Source organism: Apus apus, chromosome 4 (assembly GCF_020740795.1).
Source record: "Apus apus isolate bApuApu2 chromosome 4, bApuApu2.pri.cur, whole genome shotgun sequence".
In the NCBI taxonomy this organism is placed as follows: domain Eukaryota; kingdom Metazoa; phylum Chordata; class Aves; order Apodiformes; family Apodidae; genus Apus; species Apus apus.
Genome location: NC_067285.1, coordinates 3722008 through 3744911, shown reverse-complemented (window position 1 = coordinate 3744911; position 22904 = coordinate 3722008). Strand labels below are relative to the sequence as shown.

General features: G+C 42.0%; 1 protein-coding gene across 1 annotated transcript; it reads left to right on the top strand.

Moving 5' to 3' along the window:
* Nucleotides 1–46: 46 nt before the first annotated feature.
* ABRAXAS2 (abraxas 2, BRISC complex subunit) lies at nt 47–18489 on the top strand. The gene is made up of 9 exons (XM_051618989.1): nt 47–155; nt 1201–1291; nt 4485–4521; nt 6983–7049; nt 9338–9528; nt 10094–10213; nt 10679–10763; nt 12518–12632; nt 16289–18489. Exons 1-9 carry the CDS (start codon nt 81–83, stop codon nt 16753–16755), a joined length of 1248 nt encoding a protein of 415 aa, XP_051474949.1. The 5' UTR covers nt 47–80; the 3' UTR covers nt 16756–18489.
* Nucleotides 18490–22904: the final 4415 nt, after the last annotated feature.

Here is a 22904-nt window from a genome sequence, read left to right as displayed (position 1 = left end):
GCGCCGCCGCCGCCGGAAGCGGGAGGGCGGGCGGCGGGCGGGCGCGCGCCGGGGCCGGCGGGCGCGGCGGCGGGGCCTCCATGATGGCGGCGTCCATCTCGGGCTACACCTTCAGCGCCGTCTGCTACTGCAGCGCCAACAGCAGCGCCGACCACGTAGGTGCCTCCCGCCGCCGCCTCCCGGGGCTCGCCTCCCCCCTCCCCCGCCCCGCAGCCGCCGGGCCGGGCCGGGCCGGGCCCCGCGCGGGGGGTGCGGCCCCGCTGGGCTCCCGCAGGTGCCTCCGGCCGGCTGGGGGGGCTGCGGGAGGAGGGGGATGGTCTGCAGAGCCGCCGGGCCCTCCGGACAAGGTTTTCGGGGCGTGCGGGAGCGGCGGGGAGCTGGAAGCCCTGGGAGCGGCAGGAGCTGGGAGCACCGGGAGCTGGGAGCGCTGGGAGTACCGGGAGCTGGGAGCCCTGGGAGCACCGGGAGCTGGGAGCCCTGGGAGCACCGGGAGCTGGGAGCACCGGGAGCTGGGAGCCCTGGGAGCACCGGGAGCTGGGAGCACCGGGAGCTGGGAGCCCTGGGAGCGGCGGGAGCTGGGAGCGCCGCTGACGAGAGCCGGGGGGCTGCTCAGCCCCGCTGCCGTGCGGGCAGGCTCCTCGCCTGAGCTTGCTTTTCCCGATCCCTGCACCAGGACAGGCTGCACCGCCGAAAGCACCTGGTTCCTCCTTATTCTACTTACTCATTTGGGGCGGGGATGGGGTGGGGGGGTGGGAAAGACTTTAGTTACCTTTTGAGTTGTATCATCCTTGGTTTTGTTCCGAGCCGGGCCCCATCTCCATGTGGACACTGGAGAGAGCTCTGCAGATGTCAGCTCCACCTGCCCTTAGCTTTGGAGCACTTGATCCGGCTTCCTCCCCCAGGGCCTGCCTGCCTTCTGGGACTGGAGGCAGAGCATCCCTTTGCTTCATCTCTGCCTTGTATGAGCTGGGATTCACCTGTGGAGCTGTGGATTTAATCTTATTGTGGGACAACCTGTTCCTTTAGTGTCATGAAAGGATGTTGGTGAATCGAACTCCGGCTGCAGCTCATATTTATTTCAGACTAAATCTTTGATTTAGTCCTTCCATTTAATGCTGAGAAAGTTACAGGAAGGGACTCTATAGTGGGGGTTTTCTCCTATTTTTAGTTGTGTTTTTTTTTTCCTCTTTGAAATTGTAGGAAGGATTCCTGCTGGGAGAGGTGAGACAAGAAGAGACCTTTAGCATCAGTGATTCACAGATCAGCAACACTGAGTTTCTGCAAGTGATTGGTAAGTGATAGAACTTTGAGAAATTCTGAAAGAAGCAGCGTTTCCACTTTCAGTCCAACAGTTCAGCAAGAATTACTTCACTTGTGAGACCAGCACATGATGTTCCAGTCTCTCCTGTAGTATTGTTCCAGTCTTTGATGTGTGAAGTATTTTTGTGATTGTGGCTGAGGTGTGAGGAAGGGAGACAGTCCTTTGCTAGATGTGCTTTCATGCATTTCCTTTTGTGGAAGAAGGATCATTCATTAAAGGCATTTATCTGCATTTTATGGTGGATAACTTATTTATTTGGCTTTGGTCCTGCAGGGAGTTTCCTGCTTGCTATGGTTGCCTAAATACAAGCGTGTGCTCAAAATCAAATTAGTTGCATTTCTTGATTTTTCTAACACTGGAAGGAGGCAGATTTCCAGTAGAGGGTTTGGATGGATGTCTGGTGGTTGATGGCCTCATGAACTGTCACAGCAAGATGTGCTGAGGGATATTTGCCAGTTTGGTGATAAGCACAGCTTGGTTTTGTTGTGAAAAGTGAAAGAAGAGCTGAGATCTTGCAGTAAAGTATTGTTGCTTGAAGTGGGTATTTTCATACACGAGTGAGAAGCTGTTGCATGTTTTGTATTTGTAGCTCTGTGGTTTATAGAAAATAGGAAATGCCTTTTTTATCTGTGACCTGATGTTAAAATACATCTAAAGCTTCTTTTAAAAACCCAGCTGTGTACATACCTGGCTTGTGAAGGTGGTTGCAGATGGCATGGCAGGGTCTGCAGAAAGCTTAGCTAATGCACGGGCAGCTTGTGATTGACTCTCAGATGTCTTTCTGATACAGAACTAAAGATCTCTGGAAGTGTCTTCCATAGGATGTCACATCTCAAGGTACCTGCCACCTTAACTGCTTGTGTATTCAAGAATGCAGAAGGTTAATGGTTTCCTGTTCCGGTTATTCCTCAGGGAACAGGACTGATAAATTGGCTGTGTGAAGTGTCAATTAGCTACAATTAATTAATTGAGCTAAATTACAAAAAATAAAGGCGTAGGATTTTCTGTGTGCGTGCAATCACTGTCAAAGTGTTGCAGAAAGGAAGGCAGCTGATGGCTTTGTCTGTTGGGACAGAACTAGACAGGATTATTCACTGGTAACTGATATTGTTGACAGTGCAGCGCAGCACAGTCATGTCACCAGCTGCAGCCTCAGCCTGCTTCCATAAACCAAGTGTTTGTGGCACTCAGAATTACTCCCTTTTTAGGTAACTCTTTTGTCACGTTCCTGATTGCAGTCATTTTCAGAAAATGGAAACTACTCTCCCATGGAGATCTTTTGGGTATTTTTATTTTCTTACCAAATGTTTGCTTCCATATTTATTGCTTGCCATTCACTTTTGAACTCCCGGTTCAACTCAGGAACTGAGATTGACAGTTCTCTGGCACTGTTGTCACTAGTGAGTTTGAACATCTTTCTGTGTCTGCTGTTTCAAAGCTGAGGCAGTGGTGGTGTCTGAGTATATATGTGTGTATGTATATAGTACATATATTCTATATAAAGATACAGATAGGTTTTTATATATACACGTGTACATCTGCATATTTTTATATATACATGTGTGGGTTTTTTATATATATGCACATCTACATCTATATACACGTGTCTAGCTAGACATATTTAGGTTTTAGGAAGAAATTCTTCCCTGTGAGGGTGGTGAGACCCTGGCCCAGGTTGCCCAGAGAAGCTGTGGCTGCCCCATCCCTGGCAGTGTTGAAGGGCAGGTTGGATGGGGCTTGGAGCAGCCTGGGCTGGTGGGAGGTGTCCCTTCCCATGCAGGGGGGTTGGAACTAGATGATCTTTAAGGTCCCTTCCAACCCAAACCAGTCTGGGATACAGTAAGTCACTGTGTAAAACTCAAATTCAGAATGATGGCTGCTTTGTGCCTTCTGAGCAGCAGGCTGGTTGCTTCCTGCTTTTCAAAAGACAAGGTCTGTGGAGCAACAGAACAACCCAAGAATCAAGTATGTATACTCAGTTGTTGTAGTCAGTGTGTTTGCTGGAAGGAATTGGTCTAAGCTGGAATAATTGCACATGCTGGCTTTGTTTAGCAGATCATTTCCACAGATTCCTGTTTGAAACTGCAGGGTTGATAGGCTTTTAAACAATGCCAAGTAAATAAGGTCAGGAACTGTACCAGCAGCATCCTGCAGGGTTCTTGCCAGTGAAAATGCAGGGATTCTCAGGCAGCATGCCTGCCGTGGATGTCCAGGGCCTTGTTTTGATAGTGGCTTAGTGTGTGTAGTCTGTTGTTCTTGGGAACTGTGATCTGGTCCTGACTCTGCTGAGATTGCAATCGCCAGCAGCCCGTGGCTTGCAGAGCTGTGGGTGGTGAGTCACCCTCCAGGAAGGAAGAGTCTCAACAAAGTTGCTGCTAAACACAACTCCGGCAGGGCTCTGATACAGGAGCTGGGTGTTGTATTGCTACAAAAGTGCTAGTCTGTCTGAGCAGACACTTCCAGACAGTTGTTGTGTGGTCAGGGTTTGATAATATTATTAAATGACAAGCTGTATTTGGTGGAAAGAGTAGAGGAGAACTTTAGAGAAGTTTTAAACACCACAGAAAAAGGAAGTCCTGCTTGGTGTTAGAGGGATGAAGTGGATTGCTTTTTTGCACTTCTCTCACTCTTCTCCAAGATTGTTGTCATGTTGCAACCTTTGCTGCTTCAATAAGCACCTCAGAATTTATTACAGCTTCTTCAATAAAAATACATCAGTGGCTTTTTACTATTTCCTATAGCTGAGCTATACCTATTTTTATTAGATGGTGCTGTAATACACAGTGTGTATCGATGCCAGTAAACTGTTGTGGAAAGGTGTATCAAAAAGAAAAAAATACAATAAATGCCTTTTTGAGGATGTTACAACCAAAAGTGTGTATTTGAGGCTCAGGTATGTCTGTGTGTGTCTGAGCAAGTGTCCAGCTTGCTTATTGTTAACATATTTTCCTTTGTAAAATGGCAGATGAGGAGGAGAAGCCAGTTTTCCAGGTATGGTGCTGTGTCATCAGGTGCTGTTGAGACACAGAGGGCAGTGTGTGGTCTGACACAAATGCTTATTTGCTCAGTAGCTGTGATGTGAAGGTTCCTACAAGATATGCCACTGTAATTTCAGTTTACCTTGAGCAGTTGGACAAATGTCTCTTTTTGTTTGTTGTTGCAGAAATCCATAACCATGAGCCTTGTTCCAAACTCTTTAGGTAAGCATTTTCTGTTGTCTTCCTGCATTGTCTGCACTACAATAGATAGCTCATGGAAATACATCAGCATTTCACATGTCTCCACCAGTGTTTGCTCATCTGATGACATTAAAGGGACATGTGTAAATGGCACCAGCCATGACAGTGAAAGCATGAGTTTACACTTTTAGTAGCACTTACCTTAGGTTAAAAAAGGTTGTTGAGGCAGCTCAGTTTATTTCTCTGTCTCCTTGGGTGTGTATCTCATGTAGTGGAGGTGGGATAGCAGTTAGACCAAATCATATCTGATAATCAGGAGAAATGTCAAGATACTGTAACCTTAGATTAGCTTTGCATGGATAAAGGACACCCTAACCTTAGTCACTTGCTGGCTTGCCAGGTTCTTACTTTTACTGACTTGCAACAACTAATTATTCTGAAACTTTCAGCTTACTAGTTATTCTTGCTTTCTGGTCTCCCGCACTCCAGAATTTAAATTGAAATCTATTATATTCTATTTAGCATCTTCCATTAGTTCATAGTTTTTTTTTAATAGTCTTCACTTGCTATAGAGTGATGGCTTCTAAACTGCTGTCTAGAAATTAATTTTAGAAGGAGTTCCCAATCAGTCTCCTCTTGTCTTTATTTAGAGATTTCCAGCCAATTAAGAAAACAAAATACCTAAGATACTATGATGGACGTTAGTTACATGAGAGAGAAAATCTGCTGTCATTTGCTACCTGGTGATTCCAGGGAGGGTGCTCTTAACCCAGGGATTCAAATGCTAGAGACAAGCAAGATAATATCCCAGTGTCTGCTAGATTCTTTCTGGTTCCTGGTGTGATGCTTTGTGCAGCATATACCAAAACTGTTCATGTTTACTGCTTCTCCACAGTCAGGAAATTGGCTCTTAGTAACTGAGATGATGGAGGAAGGGGGAGAGGTCTGGGTTTCACTGCATGGTTGCTGCAGAAGAGCACGGATGGATTTATTCACTTCAGAGCACAGGGGAAGCTCTCACAGCTCATGCAGCCTTTAACAGTACCAGAGCGTGCTGTTGGTTTCTCTGTTCCTTTAGTTGGAGCAGATGCTGATTTTAGGGCATTCTCCCTTATTCTTTTCACTTCAGTGTAGCCAGTCTGAGGGAGGCACATTGCTCATCCACTCTGTTCTTGGAAGCTGGCACTGCTGGTGTGAAGGATAGGCTTGGTTCCAGTGCTTTTGCCAACATGTGGGAACTGAGTAAGAAGCAAGGATTTTAAAAGAGCTGATTTCTCTCTGCAGTTTTCAAATGGAGTGTTCTGTTAAGTACTAGTTGTTCATTCTATAAAAAGAATATTCTTATAAATCCTAGAAAGAGAAATAGATATCCACTACTTATAAGAAGATAAAAACATTCCGAACATTAATTGAAAAGATTATGCAAATATTATGTAGAATCTCACATTAGTAGTTAGTTGTAGTCTTAACATTCCAGATAACCTGCATCTTAAAACGATTTCTATTTCCACCCTTATTTACCAGCCAAGTACTGAGCTCAGGATTTTCTGTTGTGGTTTTTTTACCCCCACACACAAGAGCTGAGATTATAGACCTCTAAAACAGAGTGTTTTCCTACAATGCTTTAGGTGTTAGTGATACCAGCTCTTGAAAGGGACCAAGGACTTGGCAGGTAAGTCAGGGAGGGATCTGTTTTCAAACGTTTTTCCTTTTATCATGAAGTGTGATCTCCTTAATTTATAAACCTGTCTGTGTAGATAGATTTATAAATTCTTGAATCTGTCCTGTCCTCAAAAGAACAACTTGTCAGGGTTTGAGCCTCAGTTCTGTAATCAGAACCACACAGAAAGACCATGATCCTTTGGATCCTTGCTAACCTCAGTCTGACTGGTTTGGCTTTGAGGGTCCAGTTGCAGGACTGGAGCTCAAGAAATTGATTTGTAGTTGCATGTAAAATGGCCCTGCTTTCCTTTCTTCTTTGGCAGGTAGCCCTTTTGTTATCAAATCAGGGTTTTACAGAATGGTAGTCAAAATAAAACGACACAGACCATTTGTGTATGTGCCCCTTTTTGTAGGGCCTAGCAGTGAAATACTAGGCATCAATCTGATGTCTGCAAAGAAAGCATTTTAAAACTAATAATGTTGTCATTCATTGCTAGTGGTTTAAGAAGGGTTAGGGTTTTTGCAGCAGCTGGTCTTATGCATCTAGGTTAAATGTGAGCAGCTGCCTCTGTCTGTGAGCTGTGCAGTCAGACCTGGACTGGCTGTGCTCTACGTGGCACCTAAATTGGATATCTCAAATAGGCAGTGTGAGTACTGAAATACTGACCTGTGTCGATAAAGGCAAAACTATGGAAGTTCTTATTATAATGTCTAGAATTCTATCTATTCAAAGAACACAAAGATTAAATTATCTACTGTATGTATCATGTGTGTTTGTAAACCATGTACCTACCTTTCTCTCTTCCTTTTTTGGTTCAAGCTTTTATGACTATGCAGGCAAGGTTAATGAGGAGAGTTTGGACAGGATTCTTAAAGACCGAAGAAAAGTAAGTTTTCTGTCTTTTCATCCTCTTCTAGTCATTAGAGCCTGTAATGAGAGAGAGCAATTTTGGAAAACAAACAGAGTTGGCAACCAGAAGAAATACTTGCTTTCACAAATCTGATCGTTTGTTTTGACCCAATGCTTATCCTGTACAGAATGTGTTACTAAGGTTAAACTGGGGACAACGTCTAAATTCCCTGAAGAAATGCAAAAGATTTAAGTTCAGGCCTCCAAAAGTGAAGGGCTAGTATTGACCCTCTAAAATTCCTGAGCTAAACATGTAGCATAAAGGTTGTGTTCTCTGCTGCTGGAACCAAGAACAATGGAGCTGCTCTGAAAAGCTGCTCTGAAGAGTTAATTTCAAAGAGTGGTCATGATAAAGCCTTGTAATTGCAATTTTTGTAGTGTCAGTTTTACACTGGGTAAACTCGTGTCAGCTATCTCAGAAGATGCCACAGCTTTATGCTGTGTCTATGTTATTAGCAGCACAACTGGCAGTAAGATTAAATTTGAGTAGTTATATGGAGGAGAGTCAAAGCCTTTTTCAGGGTTCCATCTCATTCCCTATGTGAATGCACTGTCCTTCTGATCATCAGATGGTTACTTCAGAAGCTCTCCTGAGCTGATACTTTGAAGAGCAGAGCTGAAGGTCTAGTTCCTTATGTAGTGAAGTGAATCAACCAGTCATCCTGCTCTGGCAAAAGCACACTGACTGACCTGCATGGATAAACTTGTGGCAGTGGTGGACCCTGTTAGACCTGTCCGAAAAGCATCACCAGTGCTTGGATTTGGCTCACAAGGTCTGGTTAGTGCCAGAGCTAGTACAAGGTTAAAGCAAGACCTTTTTCCTTGCTTTATTTATTCTGCAAAACAGCAGCAAACCCATGTCATTCCAGCTGCTGGTTGTATTTCACTGATGGCCTGTTGGGTTTGGGGGGTTTCTGTCCTTAATTTTCCCTGCTCTGGTCTGAGTAAGAAGGTCTACTGTGTGAACCCATCATCTTTATGCAAAGTGATGACAGTTTCCCAACTGCAAATTGAATTTGCAGTCTTGACTTTCTGTTCACCTCACCCATCTGAATTGTGGACTTTGCCTTACAGACAAGACTTAAGTTGAGAAGGGATCTTCAGGGAAGCAAGTCTTAAATCTCTGCAACTGCTGCAACACTAATGTTATTTGTGTGTGTGTGTGTTTCTTCTAGCAAATGTCCTCAGAATAAACTCCTCTGTGTATACAAATGTATTGTTGCTTAGTGCAGAGGTGCTTTGTGTGTGTATTTATACATACAGACATGTACATCTTTATGGAGTGAGTTACTAGTCTCAGATCCTGAATTCTGTAGCCCTCTAACTCTACTCCAGCACACTAAGCATATTAAGTTCCCCTTCAGGAGACAAGTCAAACACCATCATTTAAAAAGACTTGTCTCCTGCTAGATTTCAGTGGAATTTTACTTTGTTAGGACCTACCTTGCAGGGAGACTCTGGCAAGGTGCATCATCTGTGGTGAGAAAGCAGGCAAAACAGGGGAAATGGCAGCACTGTTGTGGGAAACTGTTCTTTTCTTCCCCACATAAGTCTTATGTTGCTGAATCTGCTCTATTGCACTGAATATATACCTGCAGTCTAAATGCCTCACTACCCAATAAGGCCTCTTTTTGGAACTCTTCTTAGACCAAATTTTTCGTTATGTGTCCTTTTTTCATTAATCTCTGGAATGAAACGTTAGTTTACATGAAGAAAAGGAGTTTAATGCATGTTGTATTAGAAATAATAATTTAATTAGAATGGGTCTTATCTGATGTGCATATGAATCTTTCACAATTAAATACACAATGAGATCATTGTGTTGTTCTGCACAGCAGAGTCCCATACGTGACCAGACACGAATTTGCAAATGTTTGTGAAGAGAAGTGTCTTACAAATCAATACAAGTGAAGAAGCAGTTGAAATATTTAGACTAAAGAGAGCCTACATCTGCTCAAGTCTAATAATTTGAAGATGCTCCAAAATTTGATGCTAAAATTAAATGATTGAAGTGTTTCTGAAGTGAGATCCTGAACGGCATTGAAGACACACAGGTGTTTGCAGCACAGTAAGGTTTAGCAATTAATAGTCTTGTTGGAACAGGATGTCTCTTGGGTTATTTAACAGGTACAAGCCTCTAGTAATTCAGTCCAATTTCCTTGTAATAAAGCTATTGGCTAATTATGTGAGCAACTTTATTGTCAGACAATAAACATGTATCTCTGCTAATACTATGGGTTTTTTTCTGATGTACTTTTATTACAGAACGTTATTGGATGGTACAGATTTAGGAGAAACACTCAGCAGCAAATGTCATATAGAGAGCACATCATCCACAAGCAGCTGACACACATTCTTGGAGTGCCTGATCTTGTCTTCCTCCTCTTCAGCTTCATTTCCACTGCAAATAACTCAACCCATGCTTTAGAATATGTGCTTTTTAGACCAAACCGAAGGTAAAAAATCTGTGTAGAGGAACCAGTCCTCTTTTTAAAATTACTATTCTTATTGCTGTTCTTTATACTATAAATTGTCTTGAGATTTGTACAATCACATGTAAGGAAAGCTTTGTATTTGTCAGGTGATGTCTTGCTGTACAATGGTTAGTCACAAGAGCTTTTTTTTCTGAGCAAGTCATTTATAAATTAAAGTTTTGGGGTGAGTAAAAGTTCTTTTCACTCTCAGCCTTCAGATAACTACCAAAAAAAGTATATTTTAAGAGAAACCAGATGTCACTGCCATGCTTGTTATAATGGACTTGAATGTAGCTTCACCCTTCTTATATCTGAAGTAGTTTGAATGCACAATTAAAAGGTTCTAAGAGGTAGGTCCATCTCGAGGGAGGTTTTGATATGCATTTATTTTGAACACAGCTTTGAATACTTAGCAGCTTTTATAATAAACCCAACCCACAAGCTGTAAAATGAGATGAGCTCATCAGAGAGATGGCATCATATCAAGGCTATTGTAACTGATCTTTTTGAGCATGAATTAAGAAGTCTTTCTAAACTTTCTCTACAGGTATAATCAAAGGGTGTCGCTTACTATTCCTAATCTAGGAAACACTAGTCAACAGGAATACAAAGTTTCTTCAGTGCCAAACACTTCTCAGAATTATGCCAAAGTTATTAAGGAACATGGGTAAGCATTTTTCCTTTGCAAATGAAGTACAGTCACCAATTCTACATTCTTTAGCTTCCAAAGAATAATACAAATAAGCATTTCAAGCAGGAGAAACCCAAGTTCTGCAGGAAAATGGTCTGTTCCCACTGCATTTGTTTTTTAAGTAATTTTGATTAAATACTGCAAATGCAAGGTAGCTTTTCTGACTGTTAACAAAGGAAATATATAAAATTAAAGATTTCTGAATGTTTAATCTCATTCAAAAGGGACTTTGTTCTTCCAGAAGGAATTTTGGTATTTAATATACTGCTGTCCCAATTTTGATTCTTGGCTGTATGGTATATTTTTAGTGATACAAGATAAGATACATGTTAGCACCAAACTGCTAAGAGTGCTTACCAGCAATTCGAAGACAGCATGAGCTAGAAACTTGTATTGCCTTTTCTAAGGAATTAATTCTTTTTTTCTTTTTTTTTTTTTTAGTACTGATTTTTTTGACAAAGATGGAGTGATGAAGGACATCAGGGCTATATATCAGGTTTATAATGCACTTCAGGAAAAAGTACAGGTAACTTCCTTTTCTTATTATTGATCCATATGTATCTGGTGTCTTTTGTTTGTCCTTTGCTTAAACCAAAGGATGGGGACTGAGATTTTTAGAGCTCATAAACAATTTATTATAGACTGTAGGGGAAAAAAGTCTTGACTTTAATAATGTGTTAATAAAGTTTCTAGTTAGTGTGTGCATTTGCAGTGGCTGCTGTAAAAGTGGTTGATGGGAATATCAATTTTTTCTCTTTTGCAAGTAAGAATGATGTAATGCTTAGTGGTTTCTGGGAGAGGTTAGCTATTTTTAAGAGTATGTGTTGAAGAAAAGCATTACTGAAGGCTGGAGGAAGTTGCATAGGTTTAGAGGCTTGCCTGTGTGAGTTTAAAAATGATTCCTGGCTCTTGGTATGTACCATGCAGCAAAGAGCTCCATCTGTTAGTTAAAACTTGTGAATATTTTGTGGAGAGCATGAGTGAATCCTGCTCCAAATGTGACAAAGCATCTGAAAAGTGCCTTGAGTGTCACATCTCCTCAGTGCAAGCTTGTCAATTCACAGCTTGTCCTATGTGAAGAGCGGTGTAGCTGTGCTGCCTGGGGAGCACACACATCTGCTAATTGTGCTGCAGTCACAGCTTATTCCCAGGCTTTCCCTTTACATCTGCCCTGGAGGGATTTGTGTCTCAGCTCCAGCTTAGCTTTGCTGGTTGGCACGTACAGCAGAGAACAAGACAGGAATCTCCAGTCATCCCTGACCCTGCTTGTTCAGGGAGGCAGCTATTTCTAACCTGCCTTGTGAGGTGGGTGACTTGGGTCCAGGAGGCAGGCAGCTCTCATGCCACCTTCAGGACACATGATAAACTCTTTTCAGAGGGTGTCCCATTAGCTAAGGTGTTATTCTGTAGTGCTTTTTTTTTTTTTTTGCCAAGAGCACACACATCCCTTCATGCTCTTGCTGTCTGGAAAAAAAAAAATGTACCATCATCAGGGAGTTGTCTTCACACCTGTTAAAACTCTGACTCTGTTTGTGCTGTTTACAGACCTTAAGAGAAACTTAGGTGTTAGCTAACTTCGGAGGAGCTCTTATCTTTAAAGTGACTTTCACAAAGAACATTGCAGGACTGGAAAAAAAGTTTTCTGGTAGAGCAGCTGAGCCATGTATTTGTGTTACTCACCCATTAGTTGGGAGAAGAGGGTTCAAACTTTATAAACTTCTCAAAATCAGATATAGAAATGAAAACATAATGTTTCAACTCAGGAGACATCAGTAACCTTTTGGAGAAAAGCTGTGAATAGCTGGTGACATTAAGACTCATCAATGCTTGTAGAGCTGTGTGCTCTTCAAAAGTGATTGTGTTTAAGGATAATGACCCATACTTAGTTTCTGAAGAAGTAAACAATATCCAGTATAACATCTTCAGATTAAAAAAGCAATCAATATTACCCTGAGCTGCTAAGAACAGTGTATTTAAAATTTAAAAATAAAAATCTCCTCCACCAAGTAGGAAGAACTAACTTTGGATCTTACTACAAACCTTTCTATAATGATAAATGACTTGAAAATGCTTTTCTTGCCATGCAGCAGTTGGGAATTGCAACAACCAGTAAAGAAAATGATCTTCAGGTTGAGTATTATGGTCTGATATTCTCAAGTCCAGCTCTTTAGTTTTGTGTTTTTAATTGCTTCTTGTCTGGTAGTAGCTTTATTAATGTTCTCATGGAAGTCTTTTGTGTTTTTTTGCCAAATCTTAGCATATCTTTTGTTTTTCTCCTAGGCAGTGTGTATAGATGTAGAAAAAAGTGAACGTGTTGTTGAATCTTTTCAAGCTGATGTAAACAAGTTAAAAAGGCAAATCGCACAAAAGAAAAATGAAAAAGAACAAGAATTAAGTAAGTTTCCTTTTAATTTTTTGTTGGTTTGTTTCAGAAGCAGATGCTGTAAGGACAGAGGGCTTTGTGGAAGTATTTTGAGTTGTTTTCCTGATGGCAAAACAAAACAAAACCCACATTGGGAAGGGGTATATGATGGGTTTATGTTGAATGATAACTGAGCTGTGAAAGTATGTGTACTGCAGGTATTTTTGTGAGAGTCATCCAATGTTAGCAAAATTAAAACACAGGAGAGAGACAAAGCTAAAGAATGAGGAAGTAATTTTGGAAAATAACACAGGGAAAGATTGGTTGTAGGAAAGGAAATGTGGAGCAAAGCCAGGAAAGGGAAAAAGCAAATCTAACCACTGGGGACATTCCTTTTTGAAGTATCACAGTTAAAGGGTACTGAGTTAACAGGCTAGTAGCTATCCATTTGAAATCTTTATTCCCTTTCCCACTCCCCAGCTCTATCCCCAAATACAATCCCAGCACAATTAAATTAAAATCCAATTATATTTCTGGACACCAGGCAAACTGGGTGAAGTAAAATCAATGCTTAAGTGATGAACTTTGATGTAGATCATGATTTTTGATCTTGCAGCTTTTAGTGGATGTGTCAGATTTTTTCACCACTGATTTAGAGAAGACCACCTACATTTTTATCCTCCTGTCCCACTTCCCAGTTACTGAATCCTAATTTAGTCAGCATTTTTTTCCATTATTTGCTGACTCAGTGGTGAGCATAATGAGCACTGAAGTATCACTTTTCAGTGTTGAACTAAATCTTCCCTAAAAGCCCATTTTGCAGTCATTCCTGTCTTCAGAAGTACTTGCTAGAAAGTGGAATAAATTACTTAAATGCAGAATATTGTTGGAATTTGCCTGTCTATTTCAAGTACTGTATCACATGAGTTTTTTAGAGCATAGTTTGATCTGTCAGGCCACTTCTCTAAGGTTTTTCCTTCTCCAGCCTCAGAGATAAGGTAAGAACCAGCACCAGCCACAGACCATTTGAAAGATGGAAGTGGCACAAGTTGCTGCTGTTTCCTGCTTGTCTGTAGGTGAAACAGCTTGGGAACTGCTACTACAAGAGCTAATGAGAAGTGGAGATGGGAATGCAGTGTGACTGGAGCTGATCCCAGCCCATATGGCAAAAGCTGGGGGAGGAGGAAGAGCAGTCAGTGCTGGCCTCTGATACTGCTAGTGAGATGCAAATGCTGGCCTGAGAATTTATGCCAGAGCAGATAGTCATGTGAGAGGGCTGAAACAAGAAGACATGCAGCTGGTATCTCTAATATATTTAGATGTGTGTGGCTAAATACTGAAGCTGGCCTTCTGTTCTCCTGCTTGCTCAATATTTGAGAATTTTCTTGCTTTTAGTGAGTTAAGTATTCCAGTCAGTGGCTCTCTGAGCTGGAAGAAAATGGAGCACTTGATTTCAATGCCTGCTGTAGTATTGTGTTTAAGCTTGTTATTGTGGCACATTTTTGGTGAACAGGTTATGACTATAACACTGTTGTGTAAAAGTCAGTTGAGGCTTGACTTGCCAGACCACTGGAATAATTTTGCCCATGTATGAGCATGTTCTAGGGTATAGTGAGTGCTGTGCACTTCCCAGGTGCCTGGAAATCTCCCACCACAGTTGTAATATGGAGTAAAAATGGAGTGCTGTTACCTGGCCACTTGAGGGAGTACATAATTTTTATTACTGAAGATACAGCTAATTGACTTATTAAAGGAACTCTTCAGCCTTAATGGTTTTGCTTTTTCCAGCAGTTTGGTGTTACAGTTAGTAGAGCTGATACCATTTTGTCCATTGCCTAGCTGCAAGCCAGCTTTAAATATACCAGTGTCAATTCAGACAGGTGTTTGGAGGTTAGTAACCAGTTAGAAACCAGGAAAAAACTGAAGTCTCCCCCAGTACTTAACAAACCTTCCTGCAGGAAAGTTTTTCCTCCTGTCTAATGTGTACTACTCTCAATTAAGCTGCCTTCTGCTTTCCTTTCCACAGCAGCCTCTTATGTACAGTTGAAAGACTTAAATTGTTCCCATGTTCTTCTCTATCCCGATTATTCCAGTCTTTCCTTTTCAGTCATGATGTCTAGACTTCTAATGAGACCTTCTCTTTTGTGCAGTTTCTCCAGTTTTTTCCCTATTTCTCAAACTGTGGTGTTTAAAAATACAGTATTGTAGTTGTAACCATTACAGTAGATACTAAAATAATACTTGCCTGTTTCTCAGCAGCTGAGCACACTTAATGCATGTTGATATTTATAGCTTACATAAATCAAGAGTAAGCCTGTGTTTCTTGTCAGCAGAAGGATGTAACCATTCCTCTTTTTGCCATTTGTACAGTTCATTGTTCCTTTGTGTGTCTGCCTTAAATTATTTTCCAAATCATCTCATGTTAAGATCACTTTGAATTTTCTGTTCTAATACTCTGTTATACTTGCAGCTATTACTGACATGGAACCATCTGTAATTTTAATAAGCGTGTGCTGGTTAAATTCCATCATTGAGGTTGATAGTACAAGTGTATTTCCAGTTCCAGGGCAGAGCTGTGAGAGCCTCATCTTGGCACATCTTAAATCCTCATAGTGCTTATGTTACTGCTTACTAATTATGAAACATGGAGATGCTTTGAAATCCTTGAAGGCAAGGTGTATCTGTGGCTTTTGGTCTTGCTTGGATGGTTAAAACCACGTGGACTAGAAAAAGACCTTGTCCTTAATGGACAAATGTATTTATAGCACCTATCCAAGCCTCCAGTTGTGTAAATAAAAGTCAGATCATGGAAGTGGTGGGTTTATCCATTGTATGTGGCTTTTCACAGGGAACAGATGTCAGTGATTGTGTCTGACCCTTCCAGCTCTGGTGAGCAGCATCCCTTAGCAGTCTCACATTAGTGCCAGAGCCCTGGCTGTGGATCGCTGTGCCAGGGACCTAAAAACACAGGCTGGAAAGGTGGTTCCTCCTCAGCCAGCTAGTTAGCAGTCTCAGTGTGAGGTGCCACTTGAGTACAGCTGTTTTGACCAGCAGAAGGTGACCGTTGTACACTGTGGTCTCAACAGCCTGCTGGGCTCATCACAGGCATTGGGAGGAAAAGGTTTTACAATAATAATCTGAGGGAAGCAGACAACGTAGCTTTGCTGGTGTTCCTGAGATTGTCCCCTTGAACAAGGAGCATTCAGGGAAAGTAGAGAAGTGATTTTGAGTTTTAATATCACAGCAGAAGCTGATACTGTTCCCGCAAACTTGAGTCAAGCTTTCAATACTGAATAAGAGAAAGGTGGAGAGGAGCAGGCACAAGGAGCTCTTCCATAGCTACTTTTTGATGTGAGAAGGAATTAAGAAACAGAGAAGATGAAGGTGGAAAGAGCAGCAGGTTCTGGGAACTTCCTGTAGCTGTTTTTTTTTAGGGAACTTAAACTGGAGGAAATTAACTGCACAGGATGACTTTGCACAGAAAAATGTAGCAGACTTGCACTTGGCTCATCTGCTTTCTGAACACATTTCATTTTTGAAATGGGATCAGTAGGATCCACAAGTTCCACTAACACTGATGATTTGATGGATGTACTGCTAAATTTAGGGAAGTGTGGTGTGTTGCAGCCAGGTCATGTAAAACATTGCAGAGTAAGTATTAAGTACACTGATTTTCTTTGCTTTTGTAGGAATGCAGCAAGCAATTTTAAGCAGGCAAATGCCAACAGATAACTTGGAACCTATGTTTGTTCCCCGAATGTCCTACACTGGATTTGCTGTGGAAGGCTGCACGCTTGAAGATTCAGATGTCTCTGATCCTCCCCCTCCATATTCTGATTTCAATGCATCCAGTCAAGAAAGTACTGTCAGTCATGGTCTCCTCGACAGCAATGTTTTTATGCCTCGGCCTCAAGCAGTAGGTTCTTCCAGTTATGTTTCCACAAATGCAGGATTGAAATATTCTGGTAATGGAGCATCCATGCCATCTTCCCAAAGAGCAGTTGGTGACAATGTTGATGAATCAGAAGACAGTGATTATGAAAATTTGCTTGAACCTACAGAGTCATCTGACAGTGAATACTCACAGACAAGGGATTCACGACCTGCAGCACATCCCGATGGAGATTCCAGGAACACTCAAACTTCCCAGATTTGATAGGGGGAGGGAAAAGAAATCCACATGACACTGTTTTTTCATTTGTTCCAGAGACATTTTGGGGATTTAACCTGGAGGAAATGAACTACACAGGATTTCTGTGCACACAAAATGTAGAAGACTTGCACTAGAGGGTTTATTCACCTTGTGATACATTTTGCAAGTTTTATAATGGAATCATTAGGATAATCAAATTGTACAAATACTGGTGAGCTTCATGGATGTCCTGGTAAATTTAGGCAAAATGAAATTTATAGAGAACTTGTAGCTTTTGTTGCCGTATTTTCTTTAAGACAATAAATTGGGGTGTAGTAACTAAGCACAGCTAGTCTACAAATGATGTTCTCAAATCAAAACTTACCTCTTGCACTATCATGCCTTGAATTTTAATTTTTGAAAGGGAAGAATTGTATCATCAGCCGCCTTCAAAATAGCTTTTTGTGGTAAGCCAAGTTGGCCTTTGCAAGCAGAGGAATGTTGGTAGCTCTGAGAAGCCTGATTGGAACAGATGTGGTCTACCTTCTTCTATCAGCATGCTCTTTTACCAGAGAAGGGGTTTGTTTCAACCTTTTTTTACTAGCAGAATGTGTGTATCACTTCAAATGATGGTTGCCTTTTTTCTGTAAAGGGTGTTGGGGTGGGGGGGAGGGTGGGATGACTGGTAAATCATCCAAATGAATGTCATAAATATAATGATTCTGGTTTCGCTGGGTTTACAATGACTTTATGCCACACTAGCCTCATTTATTGTCTCATTTGTTATTTTAGCATAAATACAAAGTGCACATACAAGGAGTAAATGACTGACAGAAGGAGTAAATTCCATCATGATTGGACTTTGGAGTCTGCAAATTATAAACATCAGAGACTGCTTTTTGCATTTTATTTGCATCTGCATATTGGATTTATGCTTCTAGATGAGTTATTTTATGTAATAAACAGGGGATAGGGTAGGAGAAGATTGCTTGGAGAGTCCCATGGGTTTATTACCTCTTTTCCTCTGGGTGAAATGTGTAAATGATTATTCTAATCTGAATTGCGGTTCTAGTCAGAAAATTGCCATTTGGGATAAATGAAGTGTGGTATATTTGGAGAATTTCATGTTTGGATGCACTTATTTAAACACTGCTTGTATGCTAACATTGCCCAAAATATGTGAAATGGTGCCACTAAGAAGTTTGTATGATTGGACTTTTCTCCCTGGTCTGTAAATGAGAAAGCACACATTTGAAGATGAGGTTATCTTAAGCATTTGTCCCTTTGAGGGGTCCATAACCACTTCTTTGGTTTGCACCCAGAAGAACAAAGCAGTTGCTTACAAGTAGCAGTAGTTCAGATTTCCAACAAGACTGAAGATTTCAGTATGTATGTATGTGTAGGCAAAAGGCTGTTCACGAGCCTCTCCTCACCTGTACTAAATTAAGCAAAAACTATTTTGGAAAGAAAAAAAAAAAAAGATGTTAAAATCACCACTCTTCTATGGCTTGTTTCTACCTTTGAACACCTAGTGGTCTGGTTTAGCTGTTTGACGTGATTCTGGTTAGCCTTAACTTGATGCATTTTGTCTTGGAGTGTTGCCCTGGGTTCCTTGCTGGCTGCAGGCACCCGGGGTGGAAATCAGAACTGGACAAGAGGGCAACTACAGTCTTTCTCTTTATTCTGCACAGAAACCTGCAAAGTGTACATCTGACAAAGCAGTTAAATGTGACAATAAAATCATATTTAATCCGGGAACTTCTATTTTTCTATTTGTCAGGTTTGATGCCAGTGAAATAACTCACCAGGATACAGAAATGCTGCTCAAAATGGTTGGTTTGTGAAAGCTGCTCTGGTTGTAGGACTGAGAGGGGGATTTGATGGAGGGGGGAGAAGGTAGAACTGTAACATGCCTAGAACTGTTACCTGCCTGCCACACATTCTGATGATTATGTTAATCCAGAAATCCAGGTTCTGGAATCTTCTAACAACAAAAAATGTTTTAAGTTGTGCTTGTTTTTGTCTGTGACATGTTGAGTTTGGAGGTGGAATGAGTATGTAATTGTGCCCTCTAGCCAGTGCCAATCTGCAGATGCTTTCATTTACTGTAGCTGCTTACTCATAAGAACAAAGGGTGGGTTTTTTTATATATATATTTAATTCAGATATTATTCTGGTAGAACTACATGTGAGTGGATTTTGCAGTTTTCATTACAGTGCTGTTAAAAGTAATGATGTTGGGTTGTGATCCATCTGAAGGCAAGAGGGAGCAGCTTTAGTCATAAAGCCAGAGTTTCATACCCATGAAGTACCCAGCTTCCATGTCTGACCTGTGGAGAGTTTCTTTTGGTGGTTCCTGGGAGCACAAAACCCAGCAGCACGACCTTGAGCAGTCACCACTCACCAGCAGGTAGGCAGCATGAAGAACAGCTACTAAAAACTGGCATCTGTGCCTTATGGTTAAAAACCCTGTAGTTCCTCTGATACAATGAAATTGTTTTATTGTTGTCAGAAATCTAGAATTGCTGTTTTCTTTATTTCCAGGCTTCCTTGGATTATTTTTTTCCCCTCCCTGATTGTTTACAGCTAGAACAGGAATATACCATATGGGAAGTCTCAATAAGAGGGAACTATCACATATGCTTACAAAAGAAAGCATCACCAGATATTTCTGAAATTAGCAGGGATTGACACTATGAGAGTCTTCAGATCCTGTGTTTGCTTATGGAATGGTGTGTGTTGGCAGAGTGAAGTGGGAGCATCTTTACTTTTGGCATATTCATGACTCTGCAGGCTTTGAGTTCTGGTCTAGTGTCTCTCCACTGCCAGGAGACATTTCACTGGCTCTGACCTATTCTGAGTTGCAGTTTAAAGGGAACCTCTGAGTCCTTTGTGAAGCAGCAGCAGAACACTGATTAGATTTCCTGTCAAGTGGAATGATCCTTCAGACCATACTTAAGGTAACAGATCAGTACACTTCATATTCTGTTGTTTAGCTCCTTTTATTTAGACTTAAAACCTTTGATTGGAGCAGAAGAGAACATTTAAGGCAATCAGTATTGCTGCAGATCAAAATGACACTGCATCTTCTGTTGTATCCTCCACCCCTGCTTATAATTAATGTGGTAGAGAGATCCTCTAGGCATGAAGTAATGGATTTTTTTATTACCCACAAGTGAATGTGTCTGCTGGGCCAGTTGTTAGTGCTTTTCTGTCTCTTTGGGTTGTCCCATGTGAAAGGGTACAGCTCTGTGCCTGGTCAGTGCTGGTCAGCCTAACTGCTTCTTTCAGTGCTGCAAGGTCTAGTCTAAGCCTTCTGCTAAGAGTCTTGCTTTGCTTGGGTCTTTCATGGCTGCCTCTGAGCAGTCTGTGGATCAGCTGGTAAAGGTGTTGATCTCTCTGGCTTCATCTGAGGAGAATCTTCCCCAGGCTTTCTCTTGGTGTACAAAATTAGGGTGGTTTCACATACACATTGCTTTATCAAATGGGCTCCCACTGGTGTGTGTTTCCATGTACACCTGCCTTTGTGGTGCTCAGTTGTACAGCTTACAGATTTAGGAAGAAAACAGAAGCCTGATTACAGGATTTCATTAGTAAATGGCTAAATACTTGGACATCCCTCCCAGCCTGTGGTTAGAATGTGACCCTGATATGGCATTGCTCAAATTTGGTTTTCTCACCTTCAGAGGGCTCCTGCCAAGCTCTTACCTGCTTCATGTTTCACACCTTGTCTAACAAGGTGTAAGAATGTTTCTTCAAGTTGTTGACTCCTGCATTTTCTTACTTTCTGTGAGCAAAAATACCTGTGGATTCCTCCCTGGGATCAGTTGGTGTTGTTCCTGCTGGTGGAAGCAGAGAGGGCTGTCTCTGGTTCTTACCAGCTTCAGACAAAATTTGAGAGGGTGGTTCACTGTAGATGGGGGACAGAGGGGCTGGAACAGGTGAAAAATCTCAGTGTTATTTGGACTGGAGGAAACCAGCCTGTGATGCTCAGGTTTGCTGAGTTGGGAATGGCAGCTCAGAGCCTGGGGGAAATGATGGGTCAGCCCTGGAGACTCGGCTGCCTTGGCTTTGCTCCTTTCCCTGGGACAAACTAGCAACTGGTACCTATGTCCTGCCCAGCCCCCACAGCCTGGGCTGGGGTGTAGCTCATGCCTAAGGTCTAAGGATTTCAGATTAAACAGATTAAATAGCTCTCTGGCTTCTATTCTTCCTCATTTTTTTTTATTTTTTTTTTTTCACAGCTAAGCTTTTATACTTTCCCATAAATCTGATGGTAACTCTAATGACACCCAAAGCCTCTGAATCCTTCTGAACACAGATTGCTTCTCCAGAATGGCCAGGAGCACAATCCCTGTGGAGAGCAAAGCTCTCAAGGTAGTCTGTGGGGATAAATCCTGTGCTTGGCAGGCTTGCTAGGCAGGGAGAGCAGAGGCTCAGGAGAGCTCACGAGAGCTCCAGGTGTAAAGTGTATGTTAGGAGCTCAACCTTCTCCTTATTTTCAGAGACTTGCAGGCTCAGCTTCCCAGGGCAAGCCCTGAAGATGGATGTTAAAGCAGGTCAGCTGAACACCTTCCTGGAAGAGGGGATTGTAACGTCAGTCACATCAGCATCTCTTGGCACCTGTCAGACCCAGGTGGGTGAGGCTTAAATCCTGCTGTACACTGTGCATTTTCCAGTGGAAATCGAGGAAGGTTTATCCTCTTTTTGACCTTTAAACAAGATGTTAACTTGCAGCTCTTTGCCTTTTCCAGTTTTATTAGGGAAGGGTTGCCTGCTGAGCTCTGCAGAAGGAGCTCAAGGCCACTGGGTTTTGTGTTAATTATTTCCAGCTCCCCTGAGGCCCTGTGATGCCCATGGTGTGCTGGGTGGCTTTGCTGGCACCAGGGCCCTTGATAATCACCTTAGACCAAAGAGAATAGTTGGTCATTTCCCTCGTGTGGCTTCGTGTACCATAAATTTATTTCTTCTGACTGTATTGGAGAAGCTGCTAGGAAGGAAAAAACTAAAAATCCTTAGGAGACAAGTCAGTAATAGAACAAACAGGTGCTTCAAAATTCTTTCATGATAAGCAATTTTAATTATTTTTATTTAGCTTTTCCCGGAGTTATTTTCCTGCTCAGCATTTTTCTTTGAGCAAATGTTTGGGTGTTGTTGTGTTTTTTTGTGGTGTTTTTTTTTTCCAAAGGAGGGAAAATAGTACTGCAAAGTGTTTTCCCTTCACAGGCCTGTTTCCACTGTGGGGTTTGTTCCAACAAATTTTTCATGCCAGTTTGTGATTTCTGACTCATTGGCAAGAGCAAGAGGCTGCTGTAGCTGCTGTCTCAAAGCTGTGAGCAGAGATCATTGGTGGTCTTCAGTGCTGATAAGGAATAGCTAATTTTAGCTATAAATGGAGCTGCCTTAAATGTTCTTATTCAAGACTCATGGCAAACTTAATTAAACAGAGTTATATTGCTGTAACTGTCTAGGCTGAGCAGGAAGAGTTCCTGGTTGAAGGGCAACCCTTCAACCCTTGCTATTCAGCTTGTTTTTATACCAAAGGAACCCGTGAAGAGGTTTGACTCTGATGTTTGGTGTTAGCTGTGGTGGGGTTTGGGGCTTTTAGGACTTTTATTTTGTTAAAATCCCTATAAATGGCTGGTGAAAGCACTGGGATTGGTGATGCTGGTGTTGGACTTGCCCCTGGGCAGATGTGGTATTTCTCCTGGTCCTGGGCTAACTGACAGCAGAGTGACTCTGCTTGGGCTCTGGTCTGCTTCCAGGGAAGGGCAAAACCAGTGTCCTCTGCCTGTGACACCTGGAGGTATGAAGACAGGTAACTTCCCAAGCACAGCTTTGCCTCAACCATGAATTAGGAAACAAGTATCACGTGGAGCTGACTTGTAAGCACCACAAGCAGGTGAGTTATTACTCTTATCTGTGTCCTGGAGTCTGGAAGCATTGCTGTGAACCTGCACATGTGGTTGTCGTGGCCCTTGGATGCTCTAAAGCCTCGCAGCTGGCAGGCAAGATTTCTGCACAGAATATAAAGTTACTCAACTTAGATCAAATTGACCACCCTTGCTCAGAAAGCTTCCAGCCCACATGCATCTCCCTGAGTGTGCTGGGGAGTAAGCAAACAGTGGATGCTTTTGAGATCTTTCTTCCCCTACCAGGGAGATGTGTCTAGA

Excerpts from the sequence above, each read along its gene's own strand:
- ABRAXAS2 (XM_051618989.1), top strand. The coding sequence starts at position 81 with ATGATGGCGGCGTCCATCTCGGGCTACACCTTCAGCGCCGTCTGCTAC. Across the intron at positions 1,292-4,484 it reads TGAGTTTCTGCAAGTGATTG|AAATCCATAACCATGAGCCT; the intron begins GTAAGTGATAGA and ends TTGTTGTTGCAG. Across the intron at positions 7,050-9,337 it reads TTCTTAAAGACCGAAGAAAA|AACGTTATTGGATGGTACAG; the intron begins GTAAGTTTTCTG and ends CTTTTATTACAG.